At 50.9% G+C, this 21,743-nt stretch overlaps 7 protein-coding genes across 7 annotated transcripts; 3 read left to right on the plus strand and 4 right to left on the minus strand.

Annotated features, from left to right (window-relative positions):
* Positions 1-402: 402 nt before the first annotated feature.
* On the plus strand, positions 403-2,512 carry J7T55_000326 (amino acid transporter; the record flags this gene model as incomplete). The annotated part of the gene is made up of 10 exons (XM_053132433.1): positions 403-498; positions 555-584; positions 638-686; positions 737-812; positions 870-1,060; positions 1,116-1,150; positions 1,213-1,333; positions 1,384-1,730; positions 1,794-1,916; positions 1,976-2,512. 10 exons carry the CDS (start codon positions 403-405, stop codon positions 2,510-2,512), a joined length of 1,605 nt encoding a protein of 534 aa, XP_052989564.1.
* An 819-nt stretch (positions 2,513-3,331) lies between these two features.
* J7T55_000327 (ctin-like atpase domain-containing protein) lies at positions 3,332-6,231 on the minus strand (the record flags this gene model as incomplete). The annotated part of the gene is made up of 8 exons (XM_053132434.1): positions 3,332-3,450; positions 3,555-3,804; positions 3,910-4,586; positions 4,657-5,372; positions 5,428-5,515; positions 5,578-5,679; positions 5,937-6,017; positions 6,093-6,231. 8 exons carry the CDS (start codon positions 6,229-6,231, stop codon positions 3,332-3,334), a joined length of 2,172 nt encoding a protein of 723 aa, XP_052989565.1.
* A 460-nt stretch (positions 6,232-6,691) lies between these two features.
* Positions 6,692-7,818, plus strand: J7T55_000328 (uncharacterized protein; the record flags this gene model as incomplete). The annotated part of the gene is made up of 2 exons (XM_053132435.1): positions 6,692-7,271; positions 7,331-7,818. The coding sequence occupies 2 exons, from the start codon at positions 6,692-6,694 to the stop codon at positions 7,816-7,818; spliced, it is 1,068 nt and encodes a 355-aa protein (XP_052989566.1).
* A 139-nt stretch (positions 7,819-7,957) lies between these two features.
* J7T55_000329 (efflux pump antibiotic resistance protein) lies at positions 7,958-9,736 on the minus strand (the record flags this gene model as incomplete). The annotated part of the gene is made up of 3 exons (XM_053132436.1): positions 7,958-9,284; positions 9,349-9,452; positions 9,506-9,736. The coding sequence occupies 3 exons, from the start codon at positions 9,734-9,736 to the stop codon at positions 7,958-7,960; spliced, it is 1,662 nt and encodes a 553-aa protein (XP_052989567.1).
* A 166-nt stretch (positions 9,737-9,902) lies between these two features.
* Positions 9,903-12,130, minus strand: J7T55_000330 (efflux pump antibiotic resistance; the record flags this gene model as incomplete). Its single annotated transcript, XM_053132437.1, has 3 exons — positions 9,903-10,049; positions 10,408-11,430; positions 11,492-12,130. The coding sequence occupies 3 exons, from the start codon at positions 12,128-12,130 to the stop codon at positions 9,903-9,905; spliced, it is 1,809 nt and encodes a 602-aa protein (XP_052989568.1).
* Positions 12,131-14,250: 2,120 nt separating this feature from the next.
* Positions 14,251-17,606, minus strand: J7T55_000331 (uncharacterized protein; the record flags this gene model as incomplete). Its single annotated transcript, XM_053132438.1, has 8 exons — positions 14,251-14,868; positions 15,016-15,084; positions 15,203-15,322; positions 15,387-15,451; positions 16,055-16,506; positions 16,568-16,793; positions 16,845-17,124; positions 17,187-17,606. The coding sequence occupies 8 exons, from the start codon at positions 17,604-17,606 to the stop codon at positions 14,251-14,253; spliced, it is 2,250 nt and encodes a 749-aa protein (XP_052989569.1).
* Positions 17,607-18,022: 416 nt separating this feature from the next.
* J7T55_000332 (uncharacterized protein) lies at positions 18,023-20,182 on the plus strand (the record flags this gene model as incomplete). Its single annotated transcript, XM_053132439.1, has 3 exons — positions 18,023-18,302; positions 18,354-19,029; positions 19,465-20,182. 3 exons carry the CDS (start codon positions 18,023-18,025, stop codon positions 20,180-20,182), a joined length of 1,674 nt encoding a protein of 557 aa, XP_052989570.1.
* Positions 20,183-21,743: the final 1,561 nt, after the last annotated feature.

Below are 21,743 nucleotides of genomic sequence, written 5' to 3' on the forward strand. Positions count from 1 at the left end.
CCCTTTCCAACTGCAAAAGCAGTTCAACTAGCACATATGACCTTGATAATCTAGAACATGCAAAATGGGGATCAAATGACCGGCTTCGGTGTCTCTTCTCTTTAAGAATTGGTGCAGCTCCACTTTATTCGAGCGAGCTGTGTAGCCGGCGCATTGCGTTTTACTTGCGCTAATTGCGTGACAGACATGTTCCTACTAGAACCCGTCAAGCCTTTCCACACCTGGAATTCAGTCCGACACACTAGACAGGATTTTGAACTGTCCCCTGAACAATTTGACCAGCTAGCTATAAGACGTCGTCGCCGGCTCCATCTTCGGCATGCTCTTGCTGTCGCGTCGTTGCTCAGCTCGACTTGGACTTTACAACGTCAATACGCGAGCAGCGGAATATTGACAGCCACCATGGCCACGAATCGCGAAGATGCAAGCGTCCAGAAGAACGCGACCATCTTCAAGGGAGATCCAGAACAGGAGTCATCGAAGGACGCGCAAGTCTTGGTAGGCCGCTCGCAGCTGGCGATGTGATGTTTTGATCATTGACGGGCTGACGTTAGATCCCGCAGGAAAACTTGGGCTACAAACCAGTGAGCAAATACGCTTTCCCGCGGTGAATGAGTCAACCAACTCACACCTTCAGGTCCTGCACAGAACCTTCAACACGTTCCACAATTTCGCGACAACATTTGGTAGGAAGAGCCAAAATGCTACTAAGCTTCTAGCAGCTAACACAAGACAGCTGCGCTATATTTCATTGGCGGTGTTCGCGTGACATTTTCCACTGGCATTGCTGCCGGCGGAAATCTTGCTTATTGGTATCACTCCTTATCACGTCCCTAAAGTGACCGATAACGATGCTCATGAATCAACAGGACGAGTTTCCTCGTAACTTGTGTCTTCACCTTTATTACAGCAGCCGTCATTGCGGAGATTTGCTCCTCACTCCCTCTCGCCGGGTCGATTTATCTGTGGGCGGCTGAAGCTGGAGGACCTCGGTTTGGCCGGCTCTTTGGGTTCATCGTTGCATGGTGGAGCACGACAGCATGGACAACTTTCTGTGCGAGTATGTCAGATCTATGTTGCCAACACAGTTAAGACTGCTTGCTGACGTACAGCAGGCAACACGCAGTCCGCCGTGAACTATATATTGTCGGTGAGTACAACCCTGGATCAATAAGTCAATGCTATTGTCTATGGTGGCTAACGGTTATTAAGGAAATTGTTGTGTTCAATCTCGATTTTCCATCTGATACCTCAAGTATCAAGTTTAGAGCTGTCCAATGGATTACGACGGAAGTCATGTTGGCATTGGCAGCCATCTGGAACCTATTGCCACGTAGGTTACCTGAAGTTCTCTGTTTAACTACGCCAAGCTAACCGTAATAGCACGTTACTTCAAGTGGATATTCTACCTATCAACAGCTTCCGTCCTCCTAGACTTCGTCTTGAACATGATCTGGCTGCCTGTTGCGACGAGCAGCAGCATTTATGGCTTCCGATCCGCCCACGATGCATTCATGACAACCTACAACGGGACAGGTGCCCCGGTAGGATGGAACTGGTGTCTGTCGTACCTTGCTACGGCCGGAATCCTCATCGGATTCGACGCTTCGGGCCATGTCGCTGAGGAGACGAAGAACGCAAGCATCGCAGCAGCCCGCGGGATCTTCTGGAGCACAGTGACCAGCGGGATCGGAGGTTTCATCGTTGTCATTCTGTTCTTATTCTGCGTCGTAAGTCAACTACATCTTGCCTCGAAGGTGACTTAGAAATGTTCTGACGTTATCGTACGCCAGCCTGACGCAGACACGCTCTTCTCCTTTGGTGGCGCACAGCCCTTCGTACCTCTGTATGCAGTCATCCTGGGCCAGGGTGGACACATCTTCATGAACATTGTCTGCACAGTTGCGTTATGGTTTGTGAGTCAAATCAACGTGCAAAAAATGTTGGAGAAGCCGAAGCTAATTCAAAGACGTAGAACACCGCCATTGCCATTCTTGCAGCATCTCGCTTGGTGTTTGCAGTAGCTCGCGACGGCGTTTTGCCCTGGTCACCCTGGGTCGCCCAGGTTGTCGATGGGCAGCCTCGGAATGCTGTCTTAGTCGTCTGGGGAGTGTCCTCACTAATCACCTGCACGATCCTCCCATCATCAGTGGCCTTCACCTCACTCGTCTCGGCGGCAGGTGTCCCCTCAGCCGCAGCCTACGGGTTGATATGCCTTGGTCGGCTCTTCTTGACGCCCAAGCAATTCCCCAAACCCGCCTGGAGCCTGGGCCGTCTGAGCAAGCCATTTCAGGCTATTGCTGTCCTGTGGAACGGATGGGTTGTGGCTGTGCTTTTCTCGCCTTACGTCTTCCCAGTTGAGGCTGCCACACTCAACTATGCCCCTGTTATCATGGGTATCGTTACCATTTTTGCCATTGTATCTTGGTGGCTTATACCGGCTGAACGCTGGCTGCCATCTCAGCGAATCCAAGAGACGCTACTTGCAGGGGAACAGCCGACCGAGGATTGATAAAGCAAGCTAGGCCGATTGAGTGGAAGACAAACATCCTAATGTCGTGGCATCTCATAACTCATAATTATTCATAACGGGGCATCGGATATTCAAGAATGCCAAGTGAATGCAATATCATCCCTCTTTAGAATTATAGATTTAGTAACACCGAATGTCAGAGCCGTGAACCACGAGTCTGTCTGGCCTGCAAGGACATGGTCTCAGAATCCGGAGGTTGACCATCGTAGCCGCTGCTGCCTGCGTGCACAAACCAGCCACCTGACTCAGTATTCCATGGGGTGAAGCTCGATATTACATCAAAGCATTTGTGTGGCGCTCAAACGAGCAGGCCCAGTCCAAATCGTGGCTCATAAAAATATAAATATTCCAAGTTCACTGCGTGCTTCCGTCTTTTCAGCGAAGCCATACGTCCGAATTTGAGACTGTTCGTATTCCTGGCCAAATTAGTCCTGCGTGAGTCAAGGCTCAAGCTCATCTCTCTATGGGCTTGGCTTGTGGACCACGGGTGGGCCGCTTTACAAGCAGTAAGCCTATCGCTATCGGGTGTTCATAAGCACATACGAGAATTGGTGAGAGGGAGAGAGTAGAGAGAGGGTCATTTCAGTAGAATGGAACGATCAATTGTAACCCTGACTATTTGTTGCCGCGCACACTGTTCATGAAAGTTGTCATACGGCATCAAGCGTATTCTCTTCCCCCTTGTCATCATCCGGCATTACGGGCTTCTGAACCTTTTACAAGTTCCAAAATTGCCACGTTGTTGTTTTTGAGTTCCGTATAGAAGCGCTTGAGAGCTTTCCTGATTGTAAGAGGTGTTCAAGTCTCCTCAAGACCCGACAAAACCACTTTTCCAACCTCCTTCCCTTCATCATCAGGATGGGCTGAGGTAGCAGTGATGTCTATCGAGCCACCAATAAGCTTGACCCGCAAGTTGTCTGATATGTGTTAATCACCTGCTACTGATCCCAAAGTGATACATTCTAGAACATTCCAAAGCACAAAGATCAGGGAACTGTTGCAGGAGAAGAATAGTACTTACAGTCGAAATTTCGTCTTCTCTCAGCGCCCGAGTCGAATATAGGGAGCTCCTCGATCGACTTGGAGGCCGTGATGGACATGACGCCGTAGTCTTGGAATTTCTCATCCCTGAAGTCAAGTCGCTCCGGGGGATGCTCGCCGTCGTATGCGTAGAAGGTCGAGGTCTCGGTCCGGGTGCCTCTGCCCTGGAAATCACAGGGCAGGTACATGGCTTGCGTTGAGTCTTTTCCAGACTCGGTTAAAGTATCGCCCTACCGAAGGCTGTTAATCTAGAGCAGAAAGTAGAATGAAACATAAAGGATTAGGAAAATAAAACATGCCTTTTTGACCACCCGTTTCATGATGTCCGGAATCACGTAGCCACCAAAGTCCTTGTTTTGTATCGCTCCCTGATGCCATGGCAGGCAGGGGACACTGTATGGAAAGCCCACACTGGTCCTTGCTTTTCGACTCATCACGATGGTTTCCCCAAGCTGTGCGTATATGCCAGCCAAGCAAGCGCCTCGAGAGATGGCTGTCGACGGGAAGTCGCCCTTCTCGGTGAGTATTTCGATCTCCGAATCATTCGTCTTCTTTTTCTTCTTGGGGTTGCGCTCGCCTTTCTTGGAGGGAGGTTGGGCGCCACCAAACTCCTCGCGTAGTCTTTGATGGATGTACAGGCATCGTCCAAAACCGCCGACGGGGATGATTATGCCCGGGCCTCTACCGTTATGTTCCTTCTTGAGTTGTTTGATCTGCTGATTTATGAGATTAAAGATTCCCGGCATAACCGAGCTCTCAAAAACATCTCGGACATCGTCCTCAGTCAAATCCACCTTCTTGGTGGGAAAGTTCGAAAAGATTACAGGCCAGATCTGACCGGTCGCCTTCCAGGTAAAGGTGGGCTTGATGATGTTGTGCCACTGCTCGGAAATGATCCTTCTCCAGGCCTCTGGATCATCCCTCTTGATGTTCAATTTGTGTTCTGTCCAAAGACGGTCTGAAAGAAGCTTCTCGAATGCCTCATCCGCAAACATGCCGCCACAAAGAGCGCCTGATGGTGGTCAGTTGTAAAGCTCGGATGCTAGACACCAGTCTAGTCGATTTGCGACGAAATAACTTACCTTCTCCCGCAACGGCCTCTTCCAATTGCAGGTGAAAGCCTTTTGCACCTTCGCCTACCTTTTTGTAGGAGATCATGTCGACCGTTCCTCCACCCAGATCTGCGACCGTGACAAGCTCGCCCACATCGAGCTTGGCCTGCAATTCCTTCGCATATGCCTGTAAAGCTGCCTCGGGCTCCGAGATGAAGTTGTATGTAACTTGCTGCTCTATAGACGATGCCAGGATGTTTGATGCTAGAGCATTCTTCATCGTATCGATGGCTTGATTTCCCCACATAGCTGGGATTGCGATCACGACGTGGATCGGGATAGATTGAAGAATTCGGCGCCTGAGAAATTTCTCCATCTCGCCCCGCGCATATTTCCAGATAATCGTAATGTAGTCCTCAATGACCTTAGTCACATTGACGTTCATATCGGTCAAAGTCTTCCTTGTTTCCTTGAGCTTCACGGCGTTTCGAAGATTCGGGGGAAGATCCTTGGCGGGGATAATGGCGAGCTTGAACCATTCGATAGCAATTCCGTCCCCACCGATTGCCTCATAGCCCCACGAAACAACCTTGCCTTGTTTGTCGTATCGAAGTATCGTTGGCACCTTGCTCTCGTCATGGTTTGGGCCGTGGCGATCTGGCCAACCTCGGACGTTGCGGATGCGAAGTTCGATATCCTTGAGAGGCTGGTCGCACATAGCATGCTGGTAGGCAACGCCAGTGTTTCTGAGTTGAGAGTGAGCATCTTTAACAAATCATGGATTCCGAGTGAGATACGTACGTTGTGCCAAAGTCCAAGCCTACTGAAACGACGTCCGACGGAAGCCGGGCGTCATCAGGACACTCCATCTTCATCTGGACCGTTGGCTCTGGCATGGCAAAAGTGGGATCTGCTTCTATCTCAGGGCTCAGGTGTTTTGAACAAAGAGACTCATGAAAACCATGAGGAAGCGGTAAGGTCTTAGTTGTTCGTAGAGCTTTTGCAGCACGTGCTCAGGTAGTGGAGTGTTGCTGCGGTGATGCTGGCGGGCCGCTGGGTTTTAGAGGATTCAGCAGCAGCAGCAGCAGCAGCAGCAGCGTAAAGAAAGACTGTGGCAAGACCGATGGCTAGAAAAGAAAACGGCAGAGCTTAGGATTGGGTGATGTAAGTTGCAAAGTTAGCTGAAGAAAGCGAACAACTACGTGACACATGACATCAGGAAGAAGTGAAAAGAAAAACGTTCGGCTGTCAGTTTCCATCCAGTGTCGGCTTTTCCAAACACTCTACCTGAGATCTTTAGCCTTTCTTACCACCAAGTGCGACAACGAAACTTCGCGCCCCTACGCAAACGTGCCACTTTCGCAGCGTTCGCCCAAACACAGAGCCGCTCACTGCTGGTCACATTTCGAGGAAGAGGGGCTCATTGCCATTTTGAACGTGAGGTATTTGATCTCTCCTTTTCCTACAAGTCACGATCGCCTTTGGTACGGAAGGGTGGCAACCTATCATATCATCTCGCCATAGGTGGCCAAAGACTTTTACGAAATCCATCGTCTCGCCTTGCCACCGACCATCATCAAATTGAAGCCCCTGGAGCATATACATCTCAGCAATTTTGAGGCACTCTATGCCAACAAGACATAGCTACTGTCTCCAAATCATCTGTCATTTCTTGCCAGATTCTACTCTGCCTGCATTTCTGACGAGCACGGGGGTGTTCCAGCGACACAATTGCCTACGTGATAAGGTATGTACTGCTCCAGCCCTTTCAATTTTCATCCCCCAGGAGGCACGAAATTCCATGTCATATTCCATGAAGCATTCCTACAGTAGGAAAGCTGCATCAGGAATGCCGCTAGCAGGCCCATGCTCAACGAGATAATTCACAGCAGTGACAACATCCAGCAGGGCATCTCCAGTGGAGCATTGTTCTGAGCTTCAACCGCATAATCTTTGACGGGTTCATTTCTGATAGGATTTATACCCTTGGCACAAACTCCTTGATCTCCCTTTCTAGATGCTTACACCTGTGTTTAGCTGGAAACCCAACAAGATCGCAGCGATCATGGCTTCTACTAAGAGAAAGGCGGCTGATCAAATGCCCCACGACAACGACCACAGCCCGAAACATGCCCACATTGAAAGAAATCAGCCTATGAGCTTGAAGGCTGCTGAAGGCCTTGTGGTTGAGGCACTCCGAGCGGCAGATCAGAAGGAAAGGCACCTTGCCACGGAGCTTGCCAAGAAAGACCGCGAGATTGAGGAGCTCAAGAAGAAGTTGAAAGCTGCCATAAGCACCCCGGAACATTCGAAGCAGGGAATTTCAGTGCCCCAGGGTCCTGACAACCAGGAAATCCGGATTGAATACGAGAAACTGCAGTATCTAGTGACCGCTTTGGTAAACGAGTTCTTCCAAGGCCCCCCCAACGTAGAGCCTGGCAACGAGAAGGGAAGCGTTCGTACCTACTTCAAGAGCCTGATCCGCGACGAAGACTACGAATCCTACCTGAGTAAGGCCAAACACATTTTCATTGAGGCCGTTATCTGGAACAAACTGATCGATGCGTTGCTCGAGATACCGATTGCCGCATTTGTGGAAAAGGAAGAAGCCAAATTGGAGGCCACTTTAAAGGCAAGCGCCTCACGTATGTCGTCTTACCTGTGGACATGATTAACACAAGGTCCATCACTAACTCTTACGCAGGCAATGGCAAGCTTCCGACCTACTACACCTTGCGCCCTCTGATGAGCTATGTTCTGTCGCCAAATGCCGAGGGCAAAAGCCTGTGGGCCGCTGATGGTTCGCAGCGAATGAAATTGATCAACCATTTGTCGATGGTCCTGGACGACTACTCGGGGCAGGCCACTCTCAAGGTGCTGAAGACCAGGATCGGGGAGATCGTGGATCGTGCTGTCACGCTGGCATCGGCCATGGCACACTCCAGGGCTTACTGGGTCTGCGATACAAAGAGCCTGTTCAACGGCTTCAACATCAAGACGGACAGAATGGAGGAGGTACCGATGTGGGCGGATCAGGGTGCAGATGCGCGAGTTGATCTCATAGTGGCTCCAATGCTGTTGAAATTTGGGAACAGCGACGGCGAAGGCTATGAGGATTGCCGAGTTGTCAGAAAGGCAAAGGTCGTCATGAACCGACTTTTGCCACAGGACAGTGCATCAACTCCGGAGTAGTCCATCAAGGTCTAGTTCAAAAAGGTCTTCTTTTTTTATTTCGCTACAGCCACGACCTAATAGCATGATTCCAATCAATGCATTCACGCGAGAACCATGCCCAATTCCCCTTCTGTTGCCATGTCGCGTTGGAAGATCCTTATGCTGCGGTACTGTTCTCGACACCAGTTGCAGCACCACCTCTCCTCAACGTAGCTCCCACGACCGGGATATCGTCAGCGTCCTGGTCGGCAGGGTCCCATCCTTCGCGCTCATCCTTGGGCACACGCACAAAAATGAAATTGAGAATCAGGCCAGCCACAGCCAGGGCTACTCCAAAAAACAGCACCGCTCGGTACCCCCGAACTTCGTCCTTCGTCTGTTTCAAGAGCTGTGTCTCGATCGTACCTGCGAATCCCAGCCCCAGACTGTTACCATACAAGTTCAAAGTGCCAATCAGACTCCCAGCTATACCCTGCTGCTTGCGGCTGACGCTGTTGCTGGCTATGACTTGTGCCGCCACGTACACAAGGTCAGGACACATACTTCCAATGAGAATCGCAGGGAATGTCTGGGCCCAGTACGTCTGATGAACAGGCATTGTGGCTAGCAGTAGATTTGATACTAGCACAACCACTACGCCAAGCGCGATGATGTATTGTGCTGCAAGCCTTGGGATGAGCCATGCCGCAATGAAGATAGCGATGATGGACCCAGGGACGAATGGTGTCCAGGTCGCGGCAATCTCAATGACGCTCAGACCGCGGAGAAGTTGCTCCCAGGCGATCATGTACCACAGCGATATCCCGAATGACATGTAGGTGAGAAGGACCACAAAGAGCAGGGCAGTGAAGGTCGGCGCCTTAAAGATACTGACCGGCATGATGGGGTCGCTGGCGACATACTTTTCCCACGCGAGGAACCCAACAAACATGGTGACGGACAAGATAAGGAGGGCAATCTCGTAAGGCGCTGACCACCCGGCGGATGGGGCTTGATTCCAGACAAAGTTAAAGAGGATGAGGCTGCTAAGACCAAGTCCTGCTCCTGTGTAGTCAATCTTGCCGCCCTTGTCGACAGGAATCTCCTGGGGTAGGAGGAAAAAGAGAAGTCCGAACAGCACGACCGTAATGCCCGAAATGAATACAAACATCATCTGCCACCGAGGAGTCATCATAAACAGACCGGCGATGACAGCACCGACTAACCCGCCGACCGGGGCAGCAGCAGCGAAGAAGCCCATGGTCAGGTTCCGCGTTCGCCCTGGTGGGACGACAATGGTTATCATTGCTACTGCGTTGGGCATGATGAGGCCACCGCCGATCCCAGTCAGAGCTCGCACAGCGACGAAAGAGTTGTACGTCGGTGTGAAGGCGTTGATGAAAGAGAACACTGCGATGATGGCTCCACCGACGACAAGTGTCTGCTTGTGGCCGTACACGGCACCGAGGCGGCCGCTCATCAGGACGAAGGCGCCTTGGGTAAGGCTGTGACACAGCTGTCAGTCGCTTATCCACGCTTTCGGCTTCTGAAAAGGGAAGACACTCTTACGAATATGCAGCAGGCATCCAGTTCGCCTCTCCCGGTCCGACATCTCGTCCCAGCGATTTACTGAAAGACAGCCCTCCGACTAGAGTGACGAAGTTTGCCGCAAACTTTTATTTGTCAGCGGCAACCATTTTATTCAAAGCACCGGTGCAACCCTTACTTGTGTAAGACTGGCTAAGATGACAAGGGTGGTGATCAAGACCCTCGTGGACTTCTTGAGCGTGCTCGCGGGCTCGGCATGGAACACTCGTCGCGATTCGGGGACGCTTGGTAGCACACGCCCAGCAGATGTATCGGGGATAGAATGATGCGTTCTCGAAGTGGGAGGAGACTTTGGGAGATCAGTCAGGGGAATCGTATCCACCTGGGTGGTTGTGGTCGTCGTGCTCATTGTTGAAAAAACGGCTCGGCTTTCGAGCTGGCTTATCAAGACGTTGCAACACTAGATTGACCGAATGCTTTTGTTGGAGGCAAGAAGTTGATGAGCAGTACCTAATCCTCCAAATGCAACCACAACGAGCGAGGACTAAGTAGACCTATCTTCTTAGTAGGATAAGTCAGCGGCAGCTGGGCATCGGAGTACAGTCCCCGCACCGGCGGCGGCCAAGCCTCAGGTCGGACCGGAGAACACTCGCCCTCACGACATCGGACTTGCGATGACGCTCTAGGGCGTAACACAATACACCGTAGACTTTCGTAGCTTCCTGTGATCTATGACATGCATTTGTAATCACAAAAGGCGCAGAGGAGACCAACTTCCGTCCGGCCGTCCAAACTTTGGTAGGGCATATTTGCCAGAACACACTGAATTCCGAGAGCTGGGTAGGGCCAGCCTGCACCTTCATCTTACACTTGCATCTCAGTATAATAATATTCTACATGCTTTAATCATGTCTGAATGACTGTCATCCAGGCTCACAGCTGTCCGGATACAGCTGGCACTGTGCACTGCTCGACTCGATCCTGAGGAGCATCTGAACACAATGGCGATCAACACCTGTCCCTAACAACTGTATCCACACTCTGCTCAGATGGGGCTTGACCCGCTCTCGTCATAGGAACCATCTGGATCTTGTGGTCCGATCGGACCTTCTCACCCAGCTTGTGTTTTCGGATCAAGAAGCTTGCGACCATACCAGCGCCCATGACGGCGGCCACCTCGATGAACACATGCGTCATGGCTGTTTCGAAAACACCGATCGTCTTCTGCTTCTCCTCTCCTACCATCTTGCCCACATCTTCGATCAGCTGCGAGATGCTAAGCTCCGCCGTGGATCCCGTACTCAGTTTTTGCAGCTCGTCGAAGCAGACCAGGCCACTAACACTGATGCCCATGCTGAGTCCGATGGTCCGGATGAACGAGTAGGCCGAGGCTGACATGGCGATATCTGAGTTGTCAGATGTTTCGTCGAAGGATGCGTGGATTGGAATGAGGAGGGAGTTGAAGTTCGGGGCGACACCAATGCCGGCTATGAGCAGGAGGACCACGGTGACGGCTGTTGATGTATTCCTGTTGAGGTGAACCAACATGGCACAGCCCATTGTGGCTACGAGGAAGGAGCCGCAGATTAGTGTTTGGTATTTTTTCGTGAATGTGATGAGGTATCCTGCCCCTGTGCTTGCGATGCCGAACATCAAGACCAGAGGCAACATGCTGATGCCGCTCTGAGAAGCACTCTGGCCGCGGACTGCTTGGAAGTAGATCGGAAGGTAGTAGTTCAGCCCCATATACGCCACGGCGTGGAAGAAGGCTGCAAGGTATGCCCCGATCCTGGTTGGGTGAGTAAAGAAGCGCAACGGAATGACTGGCTTGGTCGCCTTTGTCTCAGCGTAGATGAAGAACCCCAGCGACAGGGCCGCGGTGATCAATGATATCAGGATTTGTGGTGAGCTCCACGATGTACCAAGAGAAGCCCATTCGAAAGCAAGCAAGAGCAAGACTGTGGCCGCGGCGATTGCGAGAATTCCGACTATATCGAGGGTCTTGATGGCCTCAAGGAAGCTCTTTGAAGGGCGGGAGATGTTGAGGAACAACAGGGTAATAACGAGACAGATCAAACATATAGGCAGATTGATGAGAAAACACTGTTCATATCAACATCAGCATTGTTCCACCGAGGTTACCCATAGAGATGGGATTACTCACCCATCTCCAGCTGATATGCTCAGCAAGTACACCGGACAGCACTGGTCCAAGAGCAGATGCAACAGCCCAGGTGGCACCGATGAATCCTTGATATTTCCCACGTTTTCTCGTACCGACCAAATCACCAATGAGAATTATCACCAATGCTGTGATGCCCCCGGCCCCCATCCCCTGCACCATCCTGGAGGCGATCAGCATCGACACATCCTGCGAAGCGCCACACAGACAGCTCCCCGCCATGAATATCGATATGGCCGCCACAAACGCCCACTTCCTCCCAAACACCTCGGACGCCTGGCCAAACAGAGGCATCACCACCGCCTGTGTCAATGCATACCCGGACCCAACCCACGTGTATCCTGAGTTGGACGACCCTCCCCCCAGGCTGATCATTATTTTTGGCAGCGCAGTGGAGACGATGGTCTGGTCGAGCGCCGGGAGGAACAGCGTCAAGAACATGCTGCCAACTAGTATTATGTGGCGGGCCTTGGATAGGCCGTGGCGCGAGGAAGTGGACGTTGGGTCATCTTCCTTTCGGGTTTCGTGGGCCGAGGTCAGGGTGCCGCTTGTGCTCTCCGAATCCGTGTGATATGGGTTCTCGACCTGTGCGGCGCGTGCTGGGCGGCGAGGTTCGTTCATGATTGCGATTGATGCTCGAGACTCTCAAAGTGAGAGGTCTTTCTTTGGAGATGGTCCTCGTCGGTGGACCTTTGTTGATAGTTTAGCCTTCCTGGGTTGCTCGGTTGACGTCCAAATGGACGAGGGGTTGGGATGATAGTTCTAGGTCTTTGTTTGTCCGTTTGGAGCCGAAGGGAGAGAGTCACCGGCAGGGCAAGGAAGGGGCTACCGTCGACGCTAAGCGCCACGAAGCTTGATCGAGATGCTTTTGTAGTGCTGCTCTGATGATCTGTCTCAGACGTCTCATACATTCCACACTTGGACGCATTCCCTATGTTGGAATCTCAGTTCCCAAACGGGGCACTGTACCCGACACGAACGAGTGGCCGGTAGACAAACTGATGGTAATAGGACCAAACAGAGCCTCTCGTTTGGCATTTGCTAAGAGTGAATGTCTCCTCGATAAGACAGTAAAGTTTAGACGGTCTCCTCCGTGCTCCGTCGAGGATAAGACAACAAAAGTACGTGGACATCGTGTTCAGGGCAAGAAACATCCGGATCAGGGGCGGTCGTACGCACGGTTGGGCCCCTCGCACAAGCAAGGAAAAAAGTGATGATCCCTTCTGATCAATGGTTGGCAGCATCTTTCAAGCTATTGGTCCTGGCTAGGGAGGATGCGCGGGCGCGAGATCGCCGTTGAATTACCTTGTTCCCCAGCCGAGACACGAATGTGACTGACGGGCATGTGGCAGCCTGGAAGCCCAGTCATGGACCTGGTCAATCCAGGAAACCCACTCAAGCCGGGCAAGGTGTCAAGCATCCTAGATAATCAACATGACACTGTGGGCACGGGGACCTTATTGGCTTCGAAGACGACTTGATATAAAAGACGTTGCACAGTGTCACAGCCTCGGCTTGGGGGTCGAATCAAGTGCCCGAGACACACTTTTTAGCACAGTGTTACGTTGGATGTGTTCAGGCAAAAAACAAAAAGAGGTCAGAGGGGCCGGGGAGGGACGAGAGGGGCTCGGGCTACGCCACTGACTCACTTTGTTTTCTTATTCGTGGTGTGTGAAGCAATACACAGACTGGGAGACGAGTCGTCATCCATGTATGGATGGATGATCAAGCGACCCGTTCGCATTTACCCCTGTCGATTAGTATGTGTCCCTGCAGCCACCCGCATACTTCTTCCTTCCACTCCACAGATCCCCCATCCACAGTCGTTTTATGGTGGCACAAACGGCGGGAGTAGGGGACCTGCCGGCTGCTGGATGCTGGAATGAGGCAAGATGCAGAGGCATGACGGCACGATGGCAGGACGGCAGCACGGTCTCCTGCCGTGACAGTCTATGGAAGATGCACCCGAAGCTGCGCTGCAGATCTGGCAAGTCCCACAACAGTCTCCTGAACTTTGTGTTTTTGATTTTGATTTTTCTCTGTCACAAGATAATGCTTCTTCTTCAGCGGGGAGGAAACAAAAAAGCAAGTAGCCTTACCCGATCGAGCCTCGTCAACTGACTCCATTCATCCGTGCGAGATCTCGCCAGCGATAAGCGAGGTGCAGTTGGTCTCGGTTCTTTGTTCTCACTTCTCACTACTCGCTCTACATCAGTGCGTCTCGTACAACCACTCGGACGAAGCCGCCAACAGGAGGACATGCCCTGCGTCAGAAAGGCCCTCGCATTTGACCCCATCACCTGATCTGTCTCAAGTCGCACCTTGGGGGCAGTGAAAGCGCGGCCAAAGCCGTGTCGTACAATGCAGCCCTCCGAGACATTTGGTGCTACGGGGCCGGCTCCGGAATCTTCTTTTGATAAGTGGAGCCCGAATCGTGTTCGAGATGTTTCCCAACGCGTTTTCTGTGTCCTATTTGTGCCAGGTAACTGGCTTCATTTAGCTATATCAAACGCAAGCTATAACATTGAACAACAGATCAGTTGTTGGTTTTACTGCCGTCCCATTTTTCATTATTGCATTCTACTTGGGGACATGGTGTACTGCAAATTTTCAATACGACCACCTAAAGAAACAAAAACGCAAAGAAGACATGTCTCATGGTTCGGCAAGGCTTGCTCTCAGGGTGTTGCCATGGCTACATATGCTCAGACTCATAGTCACCCTGCGACCTGAAACTTGACTCACTGCGGCCCCAGATAGGCGATCGCATTGTATCCAGTTCCCCATTTACTAGTGAAGACATACTCACCAACCCTTACCCATCCCGCCCGGTCATACAGCCTGATAGCGCCTTCGTCCTTCTCGAGCACAATGAGGACGAGGCGTTTCCTTTCCCGTCTACCCCACGCAGTCACCTCCTCTAGCATCTTGGATCCAATACCCCTTGCCTGGACAGCTGGATTAACAAAGAACCGGCTCAAGACTGCATGGTTTTCCATCGTCCCACCTCGCTGCAGGTGCACTTTAGACGCCAGGTTCAAAGCCCCAGAGCTTGGCGACATGATCATTGCATGACCGGCGATGGGTTGTTCATTTTCTGTTTCTGGGACGGTAGGTTTAAGCACTGCCGTGATCGTGTAGAGAACCTGGTCTGAAGGAGGATCCAGAAAGTCCTCGAAGCAGGAAGGTCCGTCCACAGGGTAGCCGGTCTGTTCGTATACGGCCGTTATGATATCGTGAAGTCTCGGAAGATCAGAACGCTGACGCTGTCGCAGCTGAATCTCGGCTCCAGACGATGTGTCCATGACTATGTTGCTTGCGGTGAGGTACTCGTCAACACTTGATGCCCATACCTTGAGCTTTAGTGTGGCAGAAAGATCGCCAGATCACGTAGGCGGCTCGGCTAGCTCTGAGCGTCAGGGTCTGGGTGCAGTTCTGCTGCGCGGTTAATCTCCATCCAAGACATGCTCGTCGAAGCCGAAGCCGAAGCCGAGGGGTTGTCTCACCTGCCTCACCTGCGCTAGCCTTTCCTGCTGCTGCAGGGCCGCCTGCAGACCGCGAGGTATCGTGTCGATCTGCCGTCATCATGCTTTGGCCTTTTGCGCACTGGCTGGTGCGAGCCAAGCCGGCACGCGGGCGCAGGCTACCGTGGTGTAATTACATTATTTCTGTTCACCTTGGAGGCGAACCCACGACGGCTCCACCAGCACTGTCGATGCGACGTTGTCCCCGGTCACCGGTGCGACTGTTCTTTGGCCCTATACAGCGCATGTACGTGTAACTGCACGCATCCGACACCTGTTCGTGGCGGGCCTGTCACGCAGTGGTGACATGCGGTTGCTGCAGCCCATCAGGTCCATGTAGAAAGGGTACTCACGTCTGCTTTCGTTGGATGCAGTGTGATTTGCCAGTAATTGGAAGAAACACTGGAGCAATCGTAATCTGGTAGCATGAGACTGTATATTTGCCGTATATGTGCAAAACGCGTGGCTCTGTACCTGGATGTCGGGTTTTATAAGGCCATTCGAAATGAAATTCTTTCAGACATCAAGAAAGAGAAGGCGAAAGGTTGCATCTTTTGATTTTACACTACAACAGGGGTTCCGAGGGCTTAGGCACCTGAATACTCGCCCGTGTTGTAACAGCACTTTACTTCGACATCTGAGATACAGAGCCTCGTTGAAATGATCTATAAAACTATATCTCAAGAAACTTAGTGCTGTAGATAGTTATGGCAGGACTCAAGGGAATGCACAACATTGCCAAGCATGGCCTCCCTCCATCGGTCCAGCGGGGTGATGAGGATTCCCCCCAAGCACCACCCGACAGCGATGGAATAGTCACATCCTGCCTCCTCTTCTATTTCTCCGTGCCACTCCTTTGCAGCTTCAAAATCAAGCACTCTCTCGATGCATAAGTCTCCCGAACTAGAGTACTTGAGGCGATGAGACTGCTCTTCCAACAATTTCCCGAAGCAAAGCTCCATTAAAACGATGCCAAGCATTTCCAGCGGACGCGATAGTTGCATCCTGCGGCCTGTCTCACCTGGATGACTGGATTCTGTCTTGCTTTCCAGAGAAATTCTGAGGTGAGGCTCGTCTAGCTTAAAAACGCCAGGATTATCCGGATCGTCGAAGAACACGATATCTGACTTCTGCCAAGAGGCTGGCAGCCATGGTGTCTCCAGCAACTGGAGGAAAGACGATGATAGAATGAAAGCTAAAGCAACTCTTTGCCTTCTCTTCGGTATGGGGAAACCATCCTGTCGCAGGAGCTGGTCAAGCGTGATCATTTTGGGTGTGTTTGACCGGCCGGGGACCGCAATGTCCTGGTAGACATAGTAGCGATAGTCATTGTCGTCGATGAACCCACAAAATTGGCCAATAGAAGATTCCAATGACAGACAGAGGTCGGTTATTGGGTTGGTGCTAGGCGCGAACGCGGGTCCTTGAGTCGACGAGTTCTCAACTTGTGTGATAGTGACTGAGAATCGTGACCTGGAAGGAAATCAATATCCCGTTAAACACGTCCGAACTCCACACCATTGTAGCTTCATACCTGAATTCACCGGTGCTGAGTACGCTGCTTGCCCTCATGGCTGATCTCCTGGGAATGGAGGTTCGATGACTTGGAGCATAAGCCCCCACACTTGGCTTGTGCGGGCGTAACTTGATAGCAGCCGAATTGTCGAGATCTGCGCCATTTGCTGTTATTTTGATCCTCCGTGCCTCTCGGGGCCTCTGAGCACTCTTATTGTACAACAAGGAAAAGTCGCCTTCCGTGGCTGTTCGATGCCCTAACAACAGTCTGGTAGAGTGTTGTGTTCGACACTCACAGTTCCACACCATTGAAAGTGCCGTGAAAACACTACCAGCCTGTCGCCAAAAGTGACACAACGAACTGGGCTCATTCTTCCTTGTTGAGGCTCTTTCTCGGGCTAGCTCGGCATCGTCCTCGCTGATCTGCAGCAATGTCTTGAGCCGATCATTGCAGCTTTGAAGCTTGGCGAAGATCTCACTTCGCTCCTTCTCTTCCTGACTGAATTTGATTCGGTAAAACTGCCATTTTCCCCGGTCCTTGAGCATCTCAGTTCGAGACCGAGTCCTATTCGCTTCCTAGAATTCAATATTAAATCTCTCCGATGTGTGATGCCATTGCGTGAGGCCGTCAGACTTACTGCGGACAAAGATTCTCGAGACTGCTGTTTCGTCTCTGGATCAAAAGCCAACTTAGTTCTAATCGCATGCAACCATTCTTGGAACTCGTTCATGAATTGCATGTATATCTCGTGTGAGTCTCCAAGGCGTTGCTTAAGTTGCTCCGCAGTCCTAGCTTCGCTCCAAGCCTTGCCCCCGGGATCTTGCAATAACTCATCGATATGCGTGTCGTCGAGCCCTGCTAATGGGAGTAGCAACTTCTTCAAGTTGTCTATGTATACGAATCGGTGGAATTTGAGCTGCGAGTCGCAGTTCCTGTGCTCCGCTGCAATCTTGTACCAGAATCCGAAACGTCTAGCTACTTCTTTGTATTTGTCGAGGATCTCTAATGCAACGGGAAACGCCCCAAGAACCAAACCCGCAACTTCAAGGCCTGACATTTCAAAAGGTTATTTGAACTGATGAGGCCCTGACTGCAGTGATTCAAGTAAAGACTGAACGTAAGATGGGTGAGGGGAGAGGGGCCTTCGGGGGATGGAAAAGAACGGAAGCGCCTCTAGTCGTACAAGGGTGGCGTGCGTGGTCAGCATGATCCAAAGCCCGATAATTTGCAGACGAAAGGGTACTAAAGTCTGTACGTCCTTATCGGCGCATTGTCGCTCTCTCTGTGACTTGGTGTCACCGCCCCCGCCCGTCATCCTTACTTCAGTTCGTCGGTCATTTGGGCCTCACACTCTTCGAACAGGTCATTGAAATGTTGCCTTATTCTCGGCTATCGTTTGATTGAGATTGAAAACAACAAACTCGCAGATCCGAAGCGAACACGATTTGCCGGCTTTCTTTCAGAGCAACCGCCATGACACAGGCAAGTGATCGAAGGAGTATCGCCGACCGTAGTAGAGATGTCAAACAGAGCATGCTCGATTTGTTGCGCAAGACAAGGGTCACCAAGACACCATTTGCAGCCGAGGCTGTGGAAGATATCTTGGACAGGTTCAAACTGTGGACTGGTAGCCTTGGAGCCTTTCATCAAGCACACAAGCGTATGTCCTTGGAGTCGAGGCTGGCAGATAGCTCTGAGATCCGAGACCATATTTGCGAGCAATTAGATGATATGCAAGAAGCCATTCATGACCGTCAGTGCTTCACTCTGTCTTTAGTATTTCATATGGCTGATTGATTCCCAGTGCTGCCACTGTGCTCTGACAGCGGTGCCGATGTTGTAGATGGGCAGGAAAGCCTGGAAGGTTTCGATATACCGCCAGATGGCGTTTTATCTGACGCGGAGTTCACATCCCGAGAACAAGATGCCAATCTGATTTTGAGTATGGTGTCTCAATGCCTCAAAGCTTTGTTTCGCATTGGTATACTGGTCAGAAAAGCGACACCTCGAGACCGTTTCGAGCGAGCACTCCAGCAGGCAGAGTTCTCATTTCCGGTGCAATTTGATACTAATTACGTCCAGGAAAGACATCCTAAGCTGAGTTTCAGCGATGCAAGATGGTTGGCATGTAGACTCGGGAGCGCAAATGCGAAGCGTCGACAGTTCATCAACTACGTTCGAGATCATAAGGCAAAGCTTGAGGTTGAGGACACCAACTCTACGGCGGATGCTGTGACCGCAATGCAGTCCAGCAAAGCCACAACCTTTGTTGTTCCCAAGACCATAACCGCATCTGAATTTCTTCAGTCACCCCTCGGGGGAGACGACGACTCAATTTCATTGGTTTCGGCTTCGACAGCCTTCGATAAAGACACGAACCTCAAACTGCCGAACCTAGCGGATTTGGGCCCAGACGGAGAGTACTTTGAATGCCCAATATGCTTCACTCTGCAATCGTTTCACAAGGAAACATCGTGGAAGTACGTTGAACTGCGTTGTGGCACCTCTTTACCAGACCTATGAGATCCTCATTTCTTTGCCTTCGCCTTTTCTTTTTCGTATTCCCAACTCTCCGGGTGTCGTCTGACGAAACCTAGAATCCATGCATACCGAGACCTCCGAGCTTATATTTGCACATCTGGTGGGAAGGAGTGTGAGTCCCTGATGTTTAGTGATCGTGATGCTTGGTTTAGCCATGAGTTAAAACATCACTACTCGCTCTACATGTGCAAACTGTGTGGGTGCCATTGTACGACTGCGAAGCTACTCGAGCAACACATCCTTGACCAACATGGACTCGATCCCGGCATGGAACTTCAATTCTTGATTGAACACGGGAGGATAGTGCCATCTCAATTAAGGTCTCAAGACTGTCCTTTCTGCAACGATTGGACCACGATACTCTCACGTCGCAGACAACAAGAGGATGTTCGACAGTCAACAAGTAACCACCAAGCCGATATCCTCGTCTCCCTTACCCAATTCAAGCGGCACGTGGCCACACATCAGGAACAGCTTGCTATTTTCGCTGTTCCAAAGGTATTTGATGATAACGAAGATACCAGCCATGAAGCAGTCGAGATGAGCTCATTGGCTAGCACGTCAGATGATGGGCATTCTCAAAGTCCTCATGAAGAAACCGTTCCAATCGAGTCCTCACCTTCCCACGAGCTGTCCTCAACCCGAGTCAATGTCACCAACCTGCCTCGTGGTATCAATATAGCTGATATTGAGGCTCACTTCAGATCCACCGGCTCTGGTGGGATCACAGAAATCAAACTTATGGATGGCTTGGGCTTTATTGACTTCAAAGATCCCCTAGCTGCCCAAAGATCTGTTGCATCCTTCGACGGATCTAACTTTATGGGCGAGTGTATAGGCGTCCGGTTGGCGCCATCATCACTCGGCCGCGACCCTGGCACCATGGATGTTGCCGATGACCCGCATTCCCAGAACTGGCAGACTGCCGCAACAATCAACGATATCAATTCAGCTAATCCCCGTTCTAAGTCCAGTCGGAGGATCAATAGCAAGGGCCAAGTTGTGGCTGTCTTCAACCATAAGCAAAAGAACCTCCAAGAGGAGCCCTCTCCGTCGTATATGTCAGCTGTAACGTATGCTAAGCGAGCATAAATCTACCACTCGAAGCACCTTACCATATACTGGCTTCCTGCCCATGGAATGTACTTCAGTAACCTGTCTATCATTAATTTGAATATTCTTCCAAATTCGACAAAGCCAGTATGGCAGCGTTATAACCGTTAACAATAAGACTTGAGCCACTATACTCGAACTTGCGAATTTCATTATGAGCCCTGGTTCGTTCCTTAATGAGGCTCGTGTAATCTTTGACGAGCTAGTGCAGATCTTCTGCTCGCATGTATAGCTTTAGGAGGGACCGCGACGGGTTGAGGTGCAAGGTGCTGCGGAAACGGACGTTCGCCCTTTCTTTCCTTATATTCTGTAGGGGTTCTGGAGTGGTTGTATCAACCTTCCCCTTAGTGCGGACCTTCAAAGGTGTTTCGCCCTGGTTGCGTGCCTTGATTGTGGGTTCTTCAGCTGTCACATCTGCAAGAGCCTATGTGACAAGTCAGAATCAGAGGCGGGCCAGCAGGTGGTTTTGGTCAGGGTAGAGGCAGGTAATGAGACAGAACTTAGAATGGAAAACTGGTGAGAGGCACAGGCAGGCTATACGAATGAAAACATCCTTTGGCGATTGTAAGGACTGAATCACCCTTCAAAATTACTTTGAAATTTATGAGATGAACAAGTGGCACGACACCATTATTTTGAGCACAAATCGTATCGGCAACATGTGTTTCATCTCAATTCAGATAATCACGAGTCCCATCCTTCTATTTGGATTTATCTTCAGACCTTCCACCGTCATAAGGAATATCACGGCCCCCGAAGAGAGTGCTTGAAGTCCGGATGCTCAAGATACATCAGCAAGATGACATTCTACTGGAATATGGCATGGGACGAGGCAAATTAATTAAATATAAACGCGGGACCTCCATGCCCGGTATTAAAACATAGACACTTACTCCTTGCCCAGCCCCATACACATAGCCATATTCGCTACCATCTAACATGGGTGTCGACAGCTTCGCAGCAGCGCCTAGCATCAGCAAACCATAAAGCGCAATGTGTGTTCATGAGGCTTGTTATATTACCACATCTACTTCTCAGCTATCATCGGTCCATTTGCATCAGATTCGACAGTCTGTATTAGCTTTATAGGACAGTCAGTCTCAACAAAGAGAACGCTAGGGTCTAAGCGGGCATTTAAGTAAAGTGCAATGTCGTCTAATCTAGTCCCATACCCGCAGCTCCATAACAAAATCCGGTACTATTGGAAGAAACCGTGCCAATGTATTCAAAATGCTTTAAAAGGGTATAGCCCGGTTCAAACATGACGATGTACTCAACTGGGATCCGTGTGACGACGTCCTGCGCCATACAATGGAGCAAGGCCGTCATCACCACCTTATATAGCAGTAGAAGTTCCTGAGAGTAACTTACTCTTTTGCATGTCAGAGGGTCGTGAAATCAGTGAAAATGCTGTATTATGCGCAGCACGACAGGCAACGCTCGTACTCGGAGGTTCGCCACAGAGCGGAAAGTGACCCGACGGTAATCAGAAGCATCTAGATTATAGCGTGGAAAACTCCAAGAACTTTAACAAGCCAAC

This window comes from Diaporthe amygdali, assembly GCF_026229845.1.
Source record: "Diaporthe amygdali strain CAA958 chromosome Unknown NODE_31_length_594919_cov_65_084759, whole genome shotgun sequence".
Taxonomy (NCBI): Eukaryota; Fungi; Ascomycota; class Sordariomycetes; order Diaporthales; family Diaporthaceae; genus Diaporthe; species Diaporthe amygdali.